At 42.0% G+C, this 21,280-nt stretch overlaps 1 protein-coding gene across 1 annotated transcript in view; it reads right to left on the reverse strand.

Moving 5' to 3' along the window:
* The window catches only part of HSPH1 (heat shock protein family H (Hsp110) member 1), a 33,845-nt gene that overhangs the window by 7,662 nt on the left and 4,903 nt on the right, over positions 1-21,280 (reverse strand). The window contains exons 2-12 of the mRNA XM_075851691.1: positions 17,459-17,516; positions 15,128-15,268; positions 14,903-15,025; positions 14,362-14,461; positions 13,782-13,915; positions 13,330-13,574; positions 12,673-12,901; positions 2,961-3,067; positions 2,379-2,512; positions 1,224-1,408; positions 825-950 (exon numbers count right to left, since the gene is read on the reverse strand). Of these exons, the coding sequence (XP_075707806.1) occupies positions 825-950; positions 1,224-1,408; positions 2,379-2,512; positions 2,961-3,067; positions 12,673-12,901; positions 13,330-13,574; positions 13,782-13,915; positions 14,362-14,461; positions 14,903-15,025; positions 15,128-15,268; positions 17,459-17,516 (1,582 nt within the window). The remainder of the gene's footprint in view (positions 1-824; positions 951-1,223; positions 1,409-2,378; positions 2,513-2,960; positions 3,068-12,672; positions 12,902-13,329; positions 13,575-13,781; positions 13,916-14,361; positions 14,462-14,902; positions 15,026-15,127; positions 15,269-17,458; positions 17,517-21,280) is intronic.

Genomic DNA, 21,280 nt, shown 5'->3' on the forward strand with positions numbered 1-21,280 from the left:
AGGCAGACACTTCTGGATAGCAGCGGAGTCTCCACCAATAATTTTTATTTTATTATTTTCATCATGAAGAACTAGGGGTAGAGTCTCCTTGTGTTCCCTTTTGGCAGGCGCAGCGTCATAAGCAGTACAAGACCAACAGTGCATTTGCATGTCTTCACAAGAACGTTGGACGTCAGCTCCTCTGTCACACACCAGACTAAGAAGCACCTCAACCACCGGTGTCCCCTTAGTAAGGGTGGTAGCCGTGAGGGGGGTGCTCCGGTTGGTCACTCACCTGGGAGATGGGGAGTAGGGAGAATGTTACTTCAGCTTTTTATCAATTTCTTATAAATCCTATCCAGACCACTTATGGCCACTGCAGCTCCCACTGGAATGGTCATTCATTGTTTGCAGACTTATAAATGGCAATACTCCGTTATAACTCAGAGATATACAGGGATATACACTTTAATTACATTTTATTGGTGCTCGTTGGAAATTAAGCACAGTCTTTGATGGTCCGGAAACCAGTGCCATCTCCAAGTCCTCCACCAAAGAACAAAGATTTGTGAGGAGAAAAAACAAAACACACCATACATATAACGAATATAAACATTAACCATTTTTAATGTGCGAGTGTCCAAAACAAGGAAGCCAGCAGCATCAACCGGTGAAGCTACCATGGTTTACGTCTTGTTACACCTGGCATACTGAAGAGGCTGATGAAGCCGTAGTAATTAAAATGATCTGGGCCAGCAACTTTCGGACACTGCATCTATTAAAAATGGTTAATGTTGAGACACATTAGTGGACAGCTTAAAAATGGTAGAACAGAAAAACCTCACTTTTTCAGTGTCAGTCATTGTCATTTTGTGTTCCTCACTGGTGGACTCGGGTGGAGGAGAATGTTGCCCATCAGTTTGTACCTGGGGCTGAGTTCCAGCTTCTGGGTGATCTTGCTGGAAAGACTTCTGAAAGAAAAACCCGAGCACAAAGAGATGAAACAAGGAGGAGAGCTCAGGTCAACTAAACACAGTGATAGGAGGGCGACATACATTTCTGGAAGATCAAGCGATTCAAATGGTGTCGGATGTTAGAGTTGCTAATTAACATATACTTTAATAACGATTAGACCTTCTGTCATTAGAAATTGCCCTCCCCATCTGACCCAGCACCTGTGCTCACCTCCTCCTAGACCCAGCGAATATAAACACATAGTGCAGAGTTTCTACAGGATTACTTACCTCCTCTTCCATTACTCCCACTTCACTTTCCACAGTTTGCTCATCAGTTTCATCCACCTCCATTTTCTCCACCACGGAAGCCGTGGAAACGCTGAAAATGCCATGAGTGTTCACACGGACCTTCACGTTCACTTTAGCCTTCTCTCCATCTTTACATGGAGAAATGTTCTGAACGACAAATTGACCTGTGGACAGAAAGAAGTTCTCAACATAAACATTCCCAAACAAGATTTAAAAATAAATAAAATAAAGCGGTGAATAGAGCCTTCCAGTTTGTTAAGTGACTCAATAACTTTTCTCTTTTTGTGCTAATGAAACCTTTAGATGTAGACCATAAACATACTCCCTAGTTTCCTGCCTCGTAACAATATGTCTGAGTATCAAGCCAAGTAAAAGGGATAAAAATAATTAAAAAGGGGTTATCTAAGACTTTTCAAAACAGGAAGCAAGGCAGGGGATGGCATTCTATAATAATCTAACAGATACTCACCCACTGAAATGCACCCTGCTACAGCATTGAGGTCTCATTCCCCGCCGCTTCATTCCCAGAAGCTTGTGCATCAGTCACGTATCGCAGCAGGAGTTTCTGGGACCCGAGCGGTGGAGAACGGGGCATCAGTGCTGGGTGGGGGGCACTTCAAGGGTGGGAGTATCTGTTAGTTTATTAGTTAAGCTTCCCCTGCTGCCACTTTTGAGAAAAAAAAAAAAAGGCAAAGCGCAGCAGAGACGGATTACAGGAAGTTGGGGCGGGTTCATGCAGGAAGAAGCACATTCACAACTCTATCTTTTCCAGAAAAGGGAACAAATCCAGCAAAAACAGGAGGAGGAGGGGTTCAGTACTGCCCAGCTGCCCGTTGGACAACACATGTGTATTCTCCAGAGGAGGCACAATGCATGATGGGAAGCGACGGAATCACAGTACACTCCCCAGGTAACAGAGTCAACAAAAAGAAACGGAGCAAGAAACGGAGGGGGTAAAATACAGCAATGACTAGTATCAGCAGCATGTAAGAAAGCACAATATGCACTCTATAGATTTGGATGAAATGACAGGTACGCTGTAAACATCTGCAAATCCACGTCTACCTATGTAGCTGTAATACAAAGCTAGACTGAAATCCTCAATTCACACAATACTTCTGTCAGACGCCTTACCTATTTTATCTTCAGGATAAGAGACCGCGGCAGGATCAGAATAAAAGGCTTCAAGCTGGAAAGCATTCTTTCTGTAGAATGTGAGGACCTTAGAGAAGGGAGCTGCATGGTTTTTGTTGAAAACTTCCTGGAATCTGGAGAGTTAACAGGTGAAAAGAACGTAGGAGTCCTTTATTAAAGTGAATCTCTATCAGTTTTACATTAGCAAAAGAAAAAAATATTGGTTTTCCCCAATTTAGTGCAACTAAATATCACTATCATAGCATAACTACTACCACAGCCATCCAAACTGGACAGGAATCGCTGCAGCATCTTTTGGCTAACCAAGGAGAAAATATAAAACCCCCCGTGCTCCAGATTTCATTTTGTACAACAAACCTTTATGGGCTTACACCATTATGCAGCAGTGTGCGGCTCACATAAAAGTACCGTATGTGGATTTTTTCTTTAATAGAATTTTATGGTCTAACAAAAATGAAAATACAAGAAAAATAAAAAGACACTGTGTAACCGTCAGCACTTGGTCTTCATGCCTTAAAGAATCAAGGATATTTTACATGCGTTTTAAGCATTTCTACTTGCCCTTCAGCCTCGTCCGCTTCTGTGCTCCATTTCAGGGAGATGGGATAGGGTACGACATCTGTGACTGAAAACTCTCTGACTTTGAAGGCCGGTGAGAGGATTGCACACTGCGGAAGAATATGTTAAATATATGTTAAATGGCTACACATAAAAGCAAGAAGTTAAAGTGTTGAGTTGTATACAGTTCTATAAGCATTTGATATTCCATTCATTCTCCACTTCTGTGCCCTAGCTGACAAATCCAACATTAACCCTTTCATGCCGACAATCTGTAGATTCACGGCCTTTTCGCATATACCCCATGCAGCCAGGGCGTGAATCTACAGATCTCTGCTCCAGCCGGGATAGCACTGTGAAAAGCGCTCAGACACCGGCTGTGTCAGTGTCCCCGGCTCCCTAGCAACCTGCTCACTGAACCAATCGATTTCAGCTGGTAAGCATGTGATCACCATGATTAACCAATCATGGTGATCTCTGAAAAGTTTGTTTACAAACAAACTTTTCCCGCTGGTCATCTCCTTCACTCTGACACAGCGTTTTAGAGAGAAGACTGATCGTGAGAAGGCAGAAGAAAAGTGAAAAAGACAATATACACACACACACACACACACACACAATATACTTTGTATTCCCTGTGCCCCTTAGTTTTAGAATAGGCAGGCAGGAATAGTAGGTTAGTTAGCTTGATAACAAATTGTTAGTTCATTAATTTATTCATACATTAACTATTTAGTGACATTTAATAAAAAAAATTCCCAATTAATTTATTTTCATTTGTTCTGAGGAGTGATCTGTAGTGCGGTTTGGCGAGTAAATCGTAATTCATTATACGTGAACAATTATATAAAAAAAAAAAAAAAGTGTTTATCAATTATTAGCATGTACGTAAAAAGTACAAAAAAAAAAAAAAGATTGTAAACCAATAAGTATGTTACGCAAAAAGTATTCCGTGGAACAGGCTAATTCAATATTATGCACGGACAGTGAACAAAGTTCAGATAGCGACATTGCCTTTGATATAAGCGACACAGAAAGCTCTGATGACAGCGCTATGTCTGACCCCAGTGAAAAAATGTAGAAAGTCTGCCTTGTACTAGCGCAGAAGTGCAAAGGCAGATGGAAGTGGTACATGGCCAAGAACCTGAAGTTCGAGGAGTTGGCTCTACATTGGGAACCCCCAAGCCCATTTTGTTCCTGAATTTACTGTTGACCCTGGCATAACAGTTGATGTTACAGATTTTGGCCCTTTAGAATTTTTTATGACCATTTATTTAATCTATTTGCTCAACAGACAAACCTCTATGCTGAGCAATTTTTTTTAGCCAACCCGTCCTCCTACTACGCAAGGGTAGGAAAATGGACACCCACAAATAATGAAATTGAAAAGTTTCTGACGCTTACATGAATAATGGGCATTGTAAAAGAAAAAAAAAAAAAAAAAAAAAAAAAAAACCACGCATAAGATCCTACTGGGAAGCCCCATACATGGGACCCCAGGTTTTGCCAAAGTTATGCCAAGAACCCGTTATGAGGTTTTGTTAACATTTCTCCACTATAATGAAATTAGTCAGTGCCCCCCAAATCCCCAGACTATGATCGTTTGTACAAGGATCGGCCTCTTCTAAACCATTTTTCTCAAAAATTTCTGAATCTCTATGCACCTAGCCAAAATTTGTCAATTGATGAATCCCTGGTAAAATTTAAGGGCAGACTCTTTTTCAAACAGTATATCCCTTCAAAATGTGCCAGATATGGAATCAAATTGTATAAGCTATGCGAAAGCAACACTGGCTATACATTGGATTTTAATGTCTACCAGGGGAAGGACAGTCCGATAGATCTTCCAGGTTGCTCACCAGAAATCGGAACAAGTGGCAAGATTGTCTGGGAGTTAATGGGCCCATTGCTCCACAAAGGCTACAAGTTATATGTGGACAACTATTATTCGGGTATCCCCTTATTCCGAAGACTCAAAGCGGCCAATACAAGGGCCTGTGGCACTATCCGCCATACAAGAAAGGGATTTCCAGTTGCTCTAAAGAGCCAAAAGCTTAAAGGGGAATCTGCTGCTCTCCGTTGCGGCGATATGTTAGCGCTTCTCTATCGTGATAAGACGTGTTCATGTGGACTACTGTGCACACTGACGCCACTAAAAGAGATCGTCCAATAAAATTAAAAAGCCCATATGTATTATTGATTACAACAAAAACATGGGTGGGGTCGACCTCTCTGACCAGGTCTTGAAGCCATATGAAGTTATGCCAAGATCTTATACCTGGTATAAAAAAAAAAATTGTCTATCTACATATTGCAGATGGCCGTTTACAATTCATATGTCCTGTATAAACAGTCAGGTGCCACGCAGACATTTCTGACGGATCAGGAAATTATTTATGAAAAAATCCTGTTTACTGCCAGAGGCCCTACTCGTCCCTTGGAATCAGAGGAAGTGGGTAGGCTCACAGAGTGGCACCTATCCCTGCAACAGCAAACCAAAAATATCCAGAGAAAATGCTGTGTCTGCACCAAAAGGAGGGATACTCGGTATCATTGCCCTGATTGACCTTCCCTGCCACCCGTGTGTCTGATTGAATGATATAAAACCTACCACACTGAGGTCCGCTTTTAGTTCCCATCAGCAACTTTAGAAATATATGCCATCATTGTTTTATATTTTTTTTTTCTTATTTTGTATTTTCATACAAACGTACGAAAGTGACAAAAGTGGGTGGAATAACTTTTGCTTTCTGGGAAAAAAAATGAAAGTGCCAATTTTCCAATAGACCCCTCTATGAATACGATAAGTGATGTACTTTACTAAGTGGAGTACTTTTTAGATCACTTTTGATGTTTTTACTCCATAGGTGGAATGCAAAGACCGTGTGGCATCATAAAATGGTTCATGCAAAAAACGCAACTTGAGCGTTAAAAGGTACATGTTTGCCTCTGGGCGTCATAACATGGCCAAAAAGCGGGTTACATGCACAAGTGGGGTATTGTTTTGCTCAGCAGAAGTTGCCGTATAGTTAATATGGTGATTTTTTACCATGATGTTGTGGTGTATACAAGAAAAATGCCACCCAGTTGAACAAAGTAGAAAAAGTGCCCATTTCATTTTTCATTTTTTTTGGGCTCATCCTCTAACAAAATTAGAAAAAAAATTAAGTGACAATTTTCTAATACACCCCTTTTAGAATACCAGAAGTGGTCTACTTTACTAAATGGTGTACTCTGCTGGCCAATTGAGGTTTTGGTACCACAGGTTTAGCACACAGGCAGTGTGGTGTGATAAAATGGTTCATGCAAACTGAAAGTAAATAGGGGCATCTGTGATTCTGGATGCTATAAAATGGCGAAAGGAACGGTTGCGTGAATTTTTCTGGTATCCTGAAACTTAGGAGAAGTAGCCTACTATGTTTTAGGCCTTGATTAAAATTTGCTACAAAATGTAAAAAGCAAAAAAAATATAGCCAAAATAAAAAATAAATAAAAAAAAAGTTGGTTTTTTTCCCCCACTTTTTTGATCAATTGTTTGTTTGTAATATAAAAGTATGTGTTGCGGATGTAGTAAAACTATATATTTTTTGAAAGCGTGATTTGTTTTAATAAAAAAATAAAATAATGTTAAGTTATCCAAAGTAGTTTAACAGTTATGAGTTTAAAAGAATGTATGCCAAAAAGCTCAATTTAGGCCTGGTCATTGGGGCATCGATGACCCTTGGCCTGAAAGGGTTAAAGGATTCTCCCCCACCAACTCACTTCTATAGCAACACTCAGCAGGTTCAACAATAGAAGGTAGTATTAACCCCTTCCCGACATGCGCCGTACATGTACGGCGCTGTCGGGAGGTGCTTCCCGCAAACCGCCGTACATGTACGGCGCAGTGATTGTGCGGGTTCAGAAGCAGAGCCAGCACCATCACCGCGGGGTGACAGCTGTATTATACAGCTGGCGCCCTCCTGTAACTGACAGGACCGGAGCTACTCTCCGATCCGGCAGATTAACCCCTCAGATGCTGTGCTCAATAGAGCGCAGCATCTGATAGGTTTTCACCCTACCGGCAACCCAGTGATGCAATCGCTGGGTTGCTGTGGCAATCGGACGCCAGAAAATGGCGTCCAAGTCTGCCTTGTACGGGAACCGATGAGGCCTGCGGCGTGTCCTCATAGGCTTGCTGTCAGTGAATAACTGACAGCGCTAATACACCACATCGTATGTAGTGCAGTGTATTAGAGTAGCGATCGGGGCATCAGGCCCTCATGTCCCCTAGTGGGACAAGTCAGAAAAGTAAAAAAAGATAATAAAAATGTGGTAAAACAATAAAAACACACACATTTCAAATAAAAATAAAGCTAAACTGACTTTTTTCCCATAGTAAGTCTTTTATTATGGGAAAAACCGTAAAAATTAAAAAATGTATACATAATTGGTATCACCGCGTCCGTAACGACCCAAACTACAAAACTATTATGTAATTTATCCCGCACGGTGAACGCCGTAAAAAAAAACAAAAAAACATGAAAAACAACGCCAGAATCTTTGTTTTTAGGTCACATCTCCTTCCAAAAAATGCTATAAAAAGTGATCAAAAAGTCACATTTACTCCAAAATAGTACTAAGAAAAACGACAATCCGTGCCGCAAAAAATAATCCCTGACACCGCTTTGTGCACGCAAAAATAAAAAAATAAAAAGTTATGGGTTTTAGAATGTCGGCACAGAAAACAAATGATTTTATAAAAAAAGTGATTTTATTGTGCAAAAACTGCAATACCTAAAAAAACTATATCAATTTGGTATCGCCGTAATCGTATGGACCCGCAGAATAAAGCTAACATGTAATTTAGGGCGCACTGTGGATGCCGATAAAAAAAACAATAAAAAACGATTCCAGAATTGCTTGTTTTTGGTAATTTCCTTTACCAAAAAATGAAATAAAAAGTGATCAAAAAGTCATATGTGTTCTAAAATGGTACCAATAAAATCTACAGCCCGTCTCGCAAAAAACAAGCCCGCACACCGCTCAATCTACTGAAAAATAAAAAAGTTATGGCCCTAGTAATGCGGTGATGAAATAACATCTCAATGCGCAGGCCGGAGGGGAACATTCCTGCAGTTTCAGGGCCCTAGTATTTAGGAACTAGGAAAGGGAAGGGACATAGCACATCCGCTGGAAGCGAGGGCGCCCGTATTATACCAGCGCAAAACTTTCCCAGCAATATTTCCCAAACCATGAAGGAGAAAAAGTCCCCAAAAGGTGCAGAGAGTTACAGAAGGGGGATAAGAAAGAAAACCGTTTATCAGTGTGACACCGGCCTGCGCATAACGGATCGCTTCACAGCGTAACACACATCTATGGAGAATTGTATTATTTACCCCATTATTATACCCTCTTATTATGCCCTGATGTACTCCGCACAGCTTACATATACCCTGATGTACTCCGCACAGCTTACATATACCCTGATGTACTCCGCACAGCTTACATATACCCTGATGTTCTCCACACAGATTACATATACCCTCATGTTCTCCGCACAGCTTACATATACCCTGATGTACTCCGCCCGGCTTACATATACCCTGATGTACTCCGCCCAGATTACATATACCCTGATGTACTCCGCACAGATTACATATACCCTGATGTTCTCCGCACAGATTACATATACCCTGATGTACTCCGCACACCTTACATATAACCTGATGTTCTCCGCACAGATTACATATGCCCCCACATTATAAACGGAAATACCAGCAAAACTCAAACAAAACTACCAAGCAAAATCCATGCTCAAAATGGCGGTCTTTCCCTTCTTAGCCCTACAGTGTGCCCAAACAGCAATTTATGGCCACAAGTAAGGCATTACCATACCCGGGAGAACCCCCTTAACAATTTATGGGGTAAGATTCTCTAGGGGCACAACATATTGTGCGATGAATAGGCAGATCAGTGGAAAGATTGCAATTTTCACTTTGCACCATCCACGGCGTATTCATTTCTGAAAAACATCTGTGATGTCTAAATTCTCACTACACCCCTTGATAAATGCCTTTAGGGGTGTAGTTTCTAAAACGGGGTCACTTTTGTTTGGTACATCAGGGGTTTTGCAAATGCAACATGGCGTCCGCAAACCATTCCAGAAAAATCTACGCTCCAAAAGATAAATACCGCTCCTTTTCTTCTGAATGCTCCCATATACGTAAACAGCTGATTATAACCACATATGGGGTGTTACCGTACTCGGGAGAAATTACTTTACAAATGTTCGGGGGCTTTTTCTTCTCTATTCCTTGTAAAAATGAAAAATGTGTATCTAAAACGACATCTTGTTGGAAAAAAAAAATTATTTTTCATTTTCATGGCTTAATTCTAATTAATTCAGCAAAAAAACCTTTGGGATCAAAATTTTCACTATACACCTAGATGATTCCTCAGGGGGTGCAGTTTCCCAAATGGAGTCAACTTTGGGGTGTTTCCACTGTACTAGTACTACAGGGGCTCAGCAAATGTGACATGGCGCCCAGACACTATCCAAAATCCAAATGGTGCTAGTTCCATTCTGAGCCCTACCGTGTGTCCAAACAGCCGTTTATGACCACATGTGGGGTATTGTTTTACTCGGGAGAAGTTGCTTTACTAATTTTATGGTGCTTTTTCTCCTTCAGTCCTTGTGGAAATGAAAAAAAAAATACCTAAACCTACATTTTATTTGAAAAAAATGTAGATTTTCATTTTTACGGCCTACTTCCAATAAGTTCTGTAAAACACCTGTGGGGTCAAACTGCTCACTGTACTCCTAGATAATTTCTTCAAGGGGTATAGTTTCCAAAATGGGGTCACTTGTTGGGGGTTTCCACTGTTTTGTCACATTAGGGGCTTTGCAAATGTGACATGGCCTCCGCAAACCATTCCTGCTAAATTTGAGCTCCAAGAGCCAAATGGCGCTCTTTCCCTTCTAAGCCCTGCCGTGTGTCCAAACAGCCGTTTATTACCACATGTGGGGTTTTGTTTTACTCGGGAGAAATTTCTTTACAAATTTTATGGTGCTTTTTCTCCTTTAGTCCTTGTGGAAATGAAAAATTAGCTAAACCTACATTTTATTTGAAAAAAATGTAGATTTTCATTTTCATTGCCTAGTTCCAAAAATTTTTGCAAAAAAACTGGCCGGTCAAAATGCTTGCTACACCCCTAGATAAATTCCTCGAGGGGTGTAGTTTCCCAAATGGGGTCACTTTTGGGGGTTTCCACTGTTTTAGTTCCACAAGACCTGTTCAAAGCTGACATGGTGCCTAAAATATATTCTAATAAAAAGGAGACCCAAAATCCACCAGGTGCTCCTTTGCTTCTGAGGCCGGTGCTTCAGTCCAGTAGCACACTAGAGCCACATGTGGGATATTTCCAAAAACTGCAGAACCTGGGCAATAAATATTGAGTTGCATTTCTCTGGTAAAACTTTGTGTTACAAAAAAAAGGGATTCAAATTGAATTTCTGGGAAAAAATAATGAACTTTGTAAATTTCACCTCTACTTTGCCTTAATTCCTGCGTAATGTCTAAAGGGTTAAGAAACTTTCTAAATGCTGTTTTGAATACTTTGAGGGGTGCAGTTTTTAAAATGGGGTGACTTATTGGGGGTTTCTAATATCTAAGGACCTCAAAGCCACTTCACAACTGAACTGGCCCTGTAAAAATAGCATTTTGAAATTTTCTTGAAAATGTGAGAAATTGCTGCTAAAGTTCTAAGCCTTGTGATGTCATAGAAAAATAAAAGGATGTTCAAAAAACGATGCAAACATAAAGTAGACATATGGGGGATGTTAATTAGCAACTATTTTGTGTGTTATAACTGCCTGTCTTACAAGCAGATACATTTAAATTGAGAAAAATGCAAATTTTTGCAATTTTTCGCTAAATTTTGGTGTTTTTCACAATTAAATACTGAATGTATCGGGCAAATTTTGCCAGTAACATAAAGTCCAATGTGTCACGAGAAAACAATCTCAGAATCACTTGGATAGGTAAAAGCATTCCGGAGTTATTACCACATAAAGTGAAACATGTCAGATTTGAAAAATGAGGCTCTGTCAGGAAGGTCAAAAGCGGCCAAAGAGGGAAGGGGTTAAGAGAGTCTTCTGAATGTGTTATTCAAGAAATTAAGGGAGCAGATATATTCCACCGATAGAGGTCTGACACAAGCTTTACTTCGCTTCCTCTAGTTGTATCTTAATGAACTTACGAGTAATACATCCATTTGCCTAGTATCTACAGTAATTACAATGAAAGGAGGTCTTTTCAAATCCAATGGATGCTTGATAGGGCATGCGGAGAAGCAATGCAGACACCTACAGAGCTAGTGTCAACCTTGACCGACTATCAGACTTCACGGCAAGTTCCTTTCATCAATATGTAAATTGTTATAAAGACCCAAGTGAACATCACTGCAGAAGGCGAACAAGGAAAAGGACTTATGTAGAAGCCAAACTCTGGGTTATCCGCATCATCCACGAGTAGGCAAATAAATGCGTTGTATCAGATAAGACACAGTAGGTGTTGCTGTTAAAAGACTATGGACACCTTTGACATGGAAAATTATTTTTTTTTTACATATATTTGTGGTTAAACAAGGTGCACCAAGTATCAGGCTTCTTTTTTAATTCATTTTCAGATCCCTTTATATTCAGCTCGCAATCTGATCTCGTTTTAGGACTTTTCTCCTGTGGACACGTCCCACCCACTAATAAATGCTGGATTAGAGTGGATGCTTCAACCTTCACCAGGTATCAGCACAGCTTTAGGGTATGTTCACACGCTTAACAAAAAACGTCTGAAAATACGGAGCTGTTTTCAAGGGAAAACAGCTCCTGATTTTCAGCCATTTTTTGAGAAACTTGCGTTTTTCATTTGACGTTTTTGGAGCGGTTTTCAATAGAGTCTGTGAAAAACGGCTCCAAAAGCATACCAGGAAGTGTCCTGCACTTCTTTTGATGAGCCGTCATTTTACGCGCCGTATTTTGACAGCAACACGTAAAATTAAGGCTCATGGGAACACAACACCGTAAAACCCATTGAAAGCAATGGGCAGATGTTTGTAGGCATATTAGGGGCATTTTTTTCAGGCGTAATTCGAGGCGTAAAACGCCCAAATTACGTCTGAAAACACTGCGTGTGAACATACCCTCATCCCTGTACTGCTGTCCCCCTCTACAGCCCATGAGAGACCTTGTGCCAACAGACAACGATAAGTGGGAGACTTTTCCCTTCCCCTGCAGAGTATTTGTGGGTTCTCTCCTCTCTCTACACAGATACACACCCTGTGTGATTGCCCCTCCATATGTGCGCTCTCCTGACTATCTACACTCCACTGTGTGATCTGCCCTCCTTGAAGACTTGGATGCCCCCCCCACCTCTCTGATCGGTCATGTTCTTCCATGCTGTTATCTCGAACGCCAAGAGAAGGGGGGGGGGGGGCAGAGCAAGCCGGCACAGCCAGTAGCAGTGTGCTGTCGCATCTATGTCAGAAGCAGCAGAACAACCAGTTATGTGAAGGCGTTACAGACTCTACAGCAGCAAAATGGTAGGACATGTTTAACTTTGTATATATTAAGCAAATGAAAAAAATAATAATAATTTAGTGCAAAAGGTGTGACGGGAATCAGATATATTTTCTTTTTAACACTACTGATATAGTCTGAAACAATTCGCTATATTACCTGAAGTGCACACCCTCTTGCAACAGCTTCATCTGCATTTAAAGTGGTGCGGACATCCTTCCCAAAGAAGTTGGCTATGCGTTCCTTCACAGCTGGAATACGTGTGGCACCGCCAATGACTTCCACCGTGCTGATATCCTCTACTCCAAGTTGGATCTGTTCCATTAATGAGCGCATTGGAGCATCAATTCTTTGTAAGAGGTCTGCACATAATGCTTCAAAGTCTGACCTGCAAGATCATTTAACATTCATAAAGGTAACATGGGCAAAGAATTAACATTTTTAAAAAACAAAAAACAAAGTGCATCTCTATACTAGAGGTAAACAAGCATTACAGGGAACAATATTCTAGGCCATTTTCCCCCAATATACTTTTAGCAGCAGATTTCCTCGTTGTTGCAACCAGGAGCGACGTTCAGCTCATGCTACAATGTTGCAGGGAAGTCAAAATCCCTAAAAATTTTCTGCAGCCTGTAAACTAGTTACAGTGTATTTTCCAATCCACGGGCTGCTGGGATAACCGAGGAGAGCGTCTTCCCTACACTTTTAGAAGATCAGTATGATTAACAGAAGTTTATCAAATAGAATTCATTTCTCTAATATAGGAGCTCCAGAATCCCCAAAATGGAGTTCTAAAGTATCTAACAACATGCTCACCTGCACATTCGTCCGCACACATCGATATCATTCATGAAGCATTCAATATTAAGCGGAAGATCTGTGCTGTTGCTGCTCATCAATTTTTTTAGCTTCTCACATTCCTGATGGAGGCGAAGAAGTGCTCGGATTTTAGACTTCACATCCAGTTTATATTTGGTTTTGAACTCCTCGCAGAAGTATTCAACCAATTTTTCATCAAAGTTCCTTCCTCCAAGATATGGGTCAAAGGCAGTGCCCAGAACCTAAGTAAGTAAAAACAAAGGATAAAGTCTTATTACATCACAACAATTGTGGTCATCGTCATCTTGCCAATTACAATCCCCTTAAAAGTACCTGAAAGATAGATGTAAAACTAAGCTTTACGCTAGTCGTGATGTTTGAAGCGCCACAATTATGGTTATTTAATGCAAAATTTAGAGAATCACACACACATATATTTACTACTCTACCTTTAACTTGCCCTTATTGAAGGCACAAGCAGAAATCTGGAAAGAGGAGTGTCCCATATCAGCAAAAACCACAATATTTGCTTTCTCCTCAGGAGCCGGGAGATCTTGCTTATAAATGCCATAGTTTAATGTAACTAAGGGAGAGGAGAAAAAAAAAAAAAAAAAAAGGGTTAAAACCATAGGTGTAAACAAGGCGATTGACTTGAGTGATTACTTAGGCTAGGTGTTGTGCTGCAGATGTCTCCACATGTAAGAAATAAGAAAGGTAGAACCAGTATGGAACTACAGGTCTTATGCGGTAAGCTGGAATGTAGTACTAAGCTGTACGATTGCCTGGTGGCTATTAAACAGAACGCTCAACCATGTAATGCAGGGACACAACAGGTCTTTCAGAGCAGGAGCCACTCTTTATTCTGGCTCACAGAAGGACCACTCAAACTTCAGAGTACAACTGACTGCAAGACCAAAGAGTATCCAGAGATAGAGATGTATATACAGGCCTAAAATGCTCTCATGTCTATGGCTTTATACATAATGAAGTGAAAGGAAGCAGAATAATACAATTTACAAAAGATCTTACCTGCGGTCATATCATTCATCAGTTTTAGACAGTTCAAGCCGACTATCTGAGCCGAATCCAGCACTGACCTCCTCTCAGCATCTGTGAAATAGGAGGGGACCTAACAAAATAAAGAACATACTCAGTCCAACATGCAACCCAGAAGCCAACAGTCACCGTACAGCACATCTAGGAACGAGCTGATGGAAACGAATACTAGAATAACCATCATAGCTGAAAGCTACGGACTACCGCTTAGTCCTTCCCATGGTGGTGTACCGCCTTGTCATTGTGTAGAATACGACTTACAGAGATGACACAGTCAGTCACCGCATCCTCATTGTGTAGAATACGACTTACAGATATGACACAGTCAGTCACCGCCTTGTCATTGTGTAGAATACGACTTACAGAGATGACACAGTCAGTCACCGCCTTGTCATCGTGTAGAATACGACATACAGATATGACAGTCAGTCACCGCATCCTCATTGTGTAGAATACGACTTACAGATATGACACAGTCAGTCACCGCCTTGTCATTGTGTAGAATACGACTTACAGAGATGACACAGTCAGTCACCGGCTTCTTCAAGTTACTCTCTGCAGTCTCCTTGAGTTTTGTTAAAAGCATTGCGGTTATCTGTTCTACACTGAAAATGTGTGGTTCATCCATGTACATCACCTAGAAAAGGAGGGGGAAAAAAAAAAAGGGGGGGGGGGGGTCAAACGCAGACACGTAAAATACAGTCAATAGCAAATATACCAAATAGATCTAGAAACATACCCGGAATCCAACGCCTCCGCTGTTTGTTTGGACCAGTTCATAGGCCAAATTATATTTTTCTTCCTGGACAAAAGGATCGCTAAATGATCGGCCATGGAGCTTTTTAAAGTGGGATACAGTGTTTGTTGGATTTGTGACTAGCTGTAGGAGAATAAACACAGTTTAGACAAGTTAATTCATTATAGAAAAACTAATAAAGAAGCCAATAAGAAAAAAAGCTAAAAAATAATTAATGCTTTAAGGGGGTTTCCCATAATCATTATTTATCACCTATCAACAGGATAGGTGATAAATATGTGATCGCCGGGGGGGGCCCACCGCTAGGACCCCACAAGTCACAATATCAGTGTTACCATGCCATTCCTGGTAAGCCCTATAGGAGTGGAGCTGTATTGTGAATGCTCAACCACCGCTCAGTTCATTTCTATGGGGCTGCTGAAGATAGCAGTCGGACCCCTACCAATCAGATATTTACCACATATCCTGTGAATGTGAGAGATATGGATTATGGGAAAACCCTTAAAGAGAACCTTTCATCTCCCCAAACATGTAATGGGGAGGGCTGAACAAACCCTGGGGCACTTTAAAAAAAGAAATTCTACCTCCCACCGTTATTTAGATATCGGTGCCGTTATATTTGGTGCCCGATATTTAAAGAGGCTCTGTCACCAGATTTTGCAGCCCCTATCTGCTATTGCATGTGATCGGCGCTGCAATGTAGATTACAGTAACGTTTTTATTTTTAAAAAACGAGCATTTTTGGTCAAGTTATGACCATTTTTGTAGTTATGCAAATGAGGCTTGCAAAAGTCCAAGTGGGTGTGTTTAAAAGTAAAAGTCCAAGTGGGCGTGTATTATGTGCGTACATCGGGGCGTTTTTAATACTTTTACTAGCTGGGCGCTCTGAAGAGAAGTAACATCCTCTTCTCTTCAGAACGCCCAGCTTCTGGCAGTGCAGACACAGCGTGTTCTCGAGAGATCACGCTGTGACGTCACTCACAGGTCCTGCATCGTGTCAGACGAGCGAGGACACATCGGCACCAGAGGCTACAGTTGATTCTGCAGCAGCATCGGCGTTTGCAGGTAAGTCGATGTAGCTACTTACCTGCAAACACTGATGCTGCTGCAGAATCAACTGTAGCCTCTGGTGCCGATGTCCTCGCTCGTCTGACACGATGCAGGACCTGTGAGTGACGTCACAGCGTGATCTGGCAGAAGCTGGGCGTTCTGAAGAGAAGTGGATGATACTTCTCTTCAGAGCGCCCAGCTAGTAAAAGTATTAAAAACGCCCCGATGTACGCACATAATACACGCACAGTTGGACTTTTACAAGGCTCATTTGCATAACTACAAAAATGGTCATAACTTTGCCAAAAATGCTCGTTTTTTAAAAATAAAAACGTTACTGTAATCTACATTGCAGCGCCTATCTGCTGCAATAGCAGATAGGGGTTGCAAAATCTGGTGACAGAGCCTCTTTAAACACCCTGAAATGTCAACGGGGCGTGTACTGGCAAGGGGGCGTGTTACTATGGCTGTGATACTGTCCAATACGATATGGAGGGAGAGAGAGAGCGCTCTCACTCTTCAGCTTTCAAGATTAGTCTTCTGCCGAACTGGCAAGGGGGCGTGTCACTGCTACGGACAGTGTAAGAGCAGGGGGGCGCTTGCACTGTCCGTGGCAGAGACACGCTCCCTTGCCAGTTCGGCAGACAATACAAGACTGATCTCCCACAAGAGCTGAAGAGATGAGCGCGCTCTCCTCTCCCCAGCTCTTACACTGTCCGTAGCAGAGACACGCCCCCTTGCCAGTTCGGCAGAAGACTAATCTTGAAAGCTGAAGAGTGAGAGAGCGTGCGCACACTCTCTCTCCTCTATTCTCGCTCTTGCTGTAACACTGTCCATATCTAATTTGACAGTGTCACAGCCATAGTAACACGCCCCCTTGCCAGTACACGCCCGTTGACAGTTCAGGGTGTTATTTGAATAATCGGGCACCAAATATAAACGGCACCGATATCTAAATAACAGAGGGAAGTAGAAAAAAAAAAAAGTAAAGTGCCCCAGGGTTTGTTCAGCCCTCCCCATTACATGCTGCACATGTATGGGGAGGTGGAAGGTTCTCTTTAACTAGTCAAATGTTTGGAGAATGTTCAAATTCTATGCAGCCGAAAGATAAGAAAATATAATTGATCAGGATCTGATCATGAGAACAAGGACACTGTGGCCTCTCTAAGTACAGTAACTGGTATTGCAGCTCAGCCCCATTATCTAGCGTTCTATCAATGTACAGAACCACTTTAATATCCAGCAATAGTCCGAATAACAGACCTGATTCTTAGCAGCGACACCAATTGTTCTGTTCTTTGTTCCAAAAGAAATCACAGCCCTAAAAATAAAACAGACAGCAGTCAGCTAAAAGAATAGCAATATCAGAATGGGAAAATATAGAACAGGGAGTTCATAGTTCATATTTTCTTCTACGTACAGCGCAAAAAACAAAAACGCATCTCAGTATAATGATCAGTGAAGAGGCTGAAACAGATTGCAAGCTGTAGAGTAATAAAATAGGGAGAATATAACTGAGGAGGTGAATGAACATTCTCCAGATGCCTACACATAACGGAGCTCATTGTGGGCACTGTCCAGCCGTACGTACACATGGGAGCTCAGTAATCAGTTAAGAAGTTGGGAGCCCCTGGAGATACATAATCAATAAACATTGTCTCATTGTAATGATCTAAGGAGGACGACAACGATTCAGATAACCAAACAGAAACGTACGAGTACTAAATAAACTGGCCATACAAGTTCACATATACCATACTGACTATAGGTATAAGGCTACAGTCAGACGAGCATGGGCAACCTTGGACGTGAAAAACTGCAGTTTTTCACGTCCGAGGTGCGCCTGTGTGGGTCGAGTTATGATGGATACCCATAGACTAGTCTATGGAAGAATGCGTGAAACGCGAGAAAATAGGACTTGTCCCATTTTTTCACGCACCCTCCACACACTCTGTTGAAACAGGGGGGGGGGGGACACAGCCCCATTGAAATACATGTGTTACCCATTTGGATACATGTGAAACAACAAGGCGGTGACCATCACTCTCTGGATCCTAGGTCACAATAGTGTGAAAATTAATTCCCCAAGGCCTATTCATTGGGTTACACCTTCCTGCACCCTCTATACCGAGCTATGTATAGAGGTCAGCCCGCTGGTCAGTCACAGGCAGGACTGGAGTGCATAATCTAAGCAAGTCCTACAATAAAGTCATGTTTAAATATAGTCGGACCACTTGCGTTTCATACGATTAAAGGGGTTTCAGACAAATGAGTCATGGCATAGTCACATCATTCTCCGATAAAGGGGTTGTCCACCTTCTGACTAGGGATGTCACGATACCAGAATTTGGACTTCGATACCGATACTTCGTGTAGTATTGCGATTTCGATACCAAAACGATACTTTGCCAACAGTAATAAAAAAAAGAGTTCTTCTATTTTCTGATGTGAGGCACGAGGTGTGATGGATTTTGAATGTGCCTCACATTAATAGTAATTAACCCCATCATGCTTCTCAGTCACAACGGGTTAATGTGTAAGGTACATGATGGGGTTAATTACTATTAATGTGAGGCACATGGAGGTTAAATACATCACACCACGCGCCTCACATGTAGAGAAAGAAAGAAAGCAGTTTGTTTTTTTACATCGTACACATCATAAATGACAAAAAAAAAAATTGTTGTGCAGGTTATTACGGCCGCGCCAATACCGAATATGTATATTTTATGTATGGAGACTTATCATGTTTATTGTAAAAAAGGCATGTTTTGTTTTTTTTAAATTTCATATTACTTTGTTTTTACTTTATTTTTAAACTTTAATGTACTGGCATATATCTATATACAGATAGTACACAGGCAGTTGTTAGGAATTACCTCAGTATGCCCTAACAGCAAATATGGTCAAACAGCCCTGGGGTCCTTCAATAGACCCTGGGCTGTCTGCCTATATATGGTATGTCCCTCAATCGTGTCACAGGGATTCCTGTGATGCGATCCAAGGGGCATCCCCCCCTTCTCATTTTCCCCTGAATGCTGCAGTCAACTTTGATCGCAGCATTCAGGAGAATAATGGCGGAGATAAGAGGTTTCTCGGATCTCCGCCGCTATAGAGCGGGGCTACGGCTGTGTAATACAGCCATTGCCCTGCTCCTGACATTAAGTGCGCGCGCGGTCAGCATGTGGTGATGCGGCCAGCGCTGCACTAATGAGCAGCGGTTCAGGAACTGAAGACAGAACATGGGGGTGTTTTGCAGTGTGCCCACCCTGTTCTGTCTTCAGTGCCGCCACTCATTAGTGCAGCGCTGGCTGTATAGCATAATCCTGACGGCGTGCACTTGTCAGGACTCAGGAGCGGGACAATGGCCGTATTTCACAGCCACAGCTCCGCTCTCATACATTCATGTGTTACTATACTGAGTTGTGCGGCCGCACAGCTTAGTATTGAAATACATGAAATAACGGTATCGAACCGTTTGGGGGGTGCACGGCATTGAAGTTTCGATGCATCGTGCATCCCTACTTCTGACAACTGATAACCTTTCCACCGGATAGGTCATCAGTATGTAATCGGTGCGGGCCCAACACCCGGACCCCGCACTGATAAGCCGCTCCGGTGGCCTGCGGGCACTGGATGTTATGGCACATAATGCTATGTACGGAGCCCGGAAGCAGTTGGCTCCGTACATAGCATAGCGGCCGTGCTGCAGAACTGCTCCTATTCACTTGAATACTACTGGCACCGAACCAGCTGATCTGTGTGGGGCCCGGGTGTCAGACCCCCTCACAGATCATGTACTGATTCACTGATCCGGTGGTTAGGTCATCAGAAGCTGGAAAACCCCTTTAAAGTCTTTACTGTACTCGGCAGTATCCAAACCTCTATAGACTTTAATGGAGAATAAGTAGGGTCAGAAGTGGCGTTTACGCATCCTCATGCCACACACTTACCAGAATGAAGGAACTTTGAGGCAGATTTTTCTGCCTGCAAAAAACTGTGAACAGGGCCTATAAATAATGGCTGTGTCTACTAGTTCTACAGAATATTTATCATGTAGGCCTCATGCACACATCCTTCACCGTTTTCACGTCCGTTGTGACTCCGCGTCCGTTCTGTTGTCCCGTTTTAAACAGATGTTGTGCTTCCATTTTAAACTATCTGTGAAAATCCATTTTGTGTGTTGAATGCAGGGAACTTTGGCACGCCCTGCTGTTGCCTAGCAACGCATCCGTGAAAAACGGACGGACACGCGTGCCGTCCGTTTTTTTTGACGGACCCATAGACTTCAATGGGCCCAACGATCACTGAACGACGGACAAAATTAGGACATGCACTACTTTTGACGGAATGGACGAACGGAACCGTCAAAACAACGGAAGTGTGCATGGCCCCATATAAACGAGTGTGTCAAGGTGCCATCAGTGAGAAAAAACAGATGGCACCCTGAAGAAAATAACTGAAGTGGGCATCAGGCCAACCTTTATACCCCTGCTTTATTTCTCCAGAAACAGCTCCCCTCATGTCCATGGGTTGTGTCTGGTATAGCATCTCAGCCACATTATAAGAATACTACTAGACACAGCCCACGAAGAAGAGTGGCACGGTGTCACTCCTATCCACTTTCAGCCTCTGCACGTAAAGAAGAACATTTCTCTTCACTGTCAAACAGAGATCTTAAAAGTGGTGAAGAATTGAAACACAAAGCATATTAATAAGTTACAGAGCTTTTCATTATGCAAGGATTTATAGAAATAAACAGGCCGAGCTGATCGCCAAACAAGTTGGACTTGGTAAACTGCTAATAGGGGGGGCACTGTCATCTATATGACCGAATAGGGTGTATACTTTATGAGACAACGTTATTTAGACCTTGTGCACCAAAGCACATCCGACCAGGGTTTTTCATGCATACGACTGTCAGTGTTGCGTCCGTGTGGTTTTAGTTGTTTCTCCTTTGCGAGCACTTGATTTCACGCTCGCTCTGCATTTCTTTAGGAACTGATGTGTGAAAAACAGACATTGCACGGATGTCGGGTAATGTCCATTTTGTGCTTTATTTTTTTTCTTTAAACGCATCCATAG

Source organism: Rhinoderma darwinii, chromosome 2, assembly GCF_050947455.1.
Source record: "Rhinoderma darwinii isolate aRhiDar2 chromosome 2, aRhiDar2.hap1, whole genome shotgun sequence".
In the NCBI taxonomy this organism is placed as follows: Eukaryota; Metazoa; Chordata; class Amphibia; order Anura; family Rhinodermatidae; genus Rhinoderma; species Rhinoderma darwinii.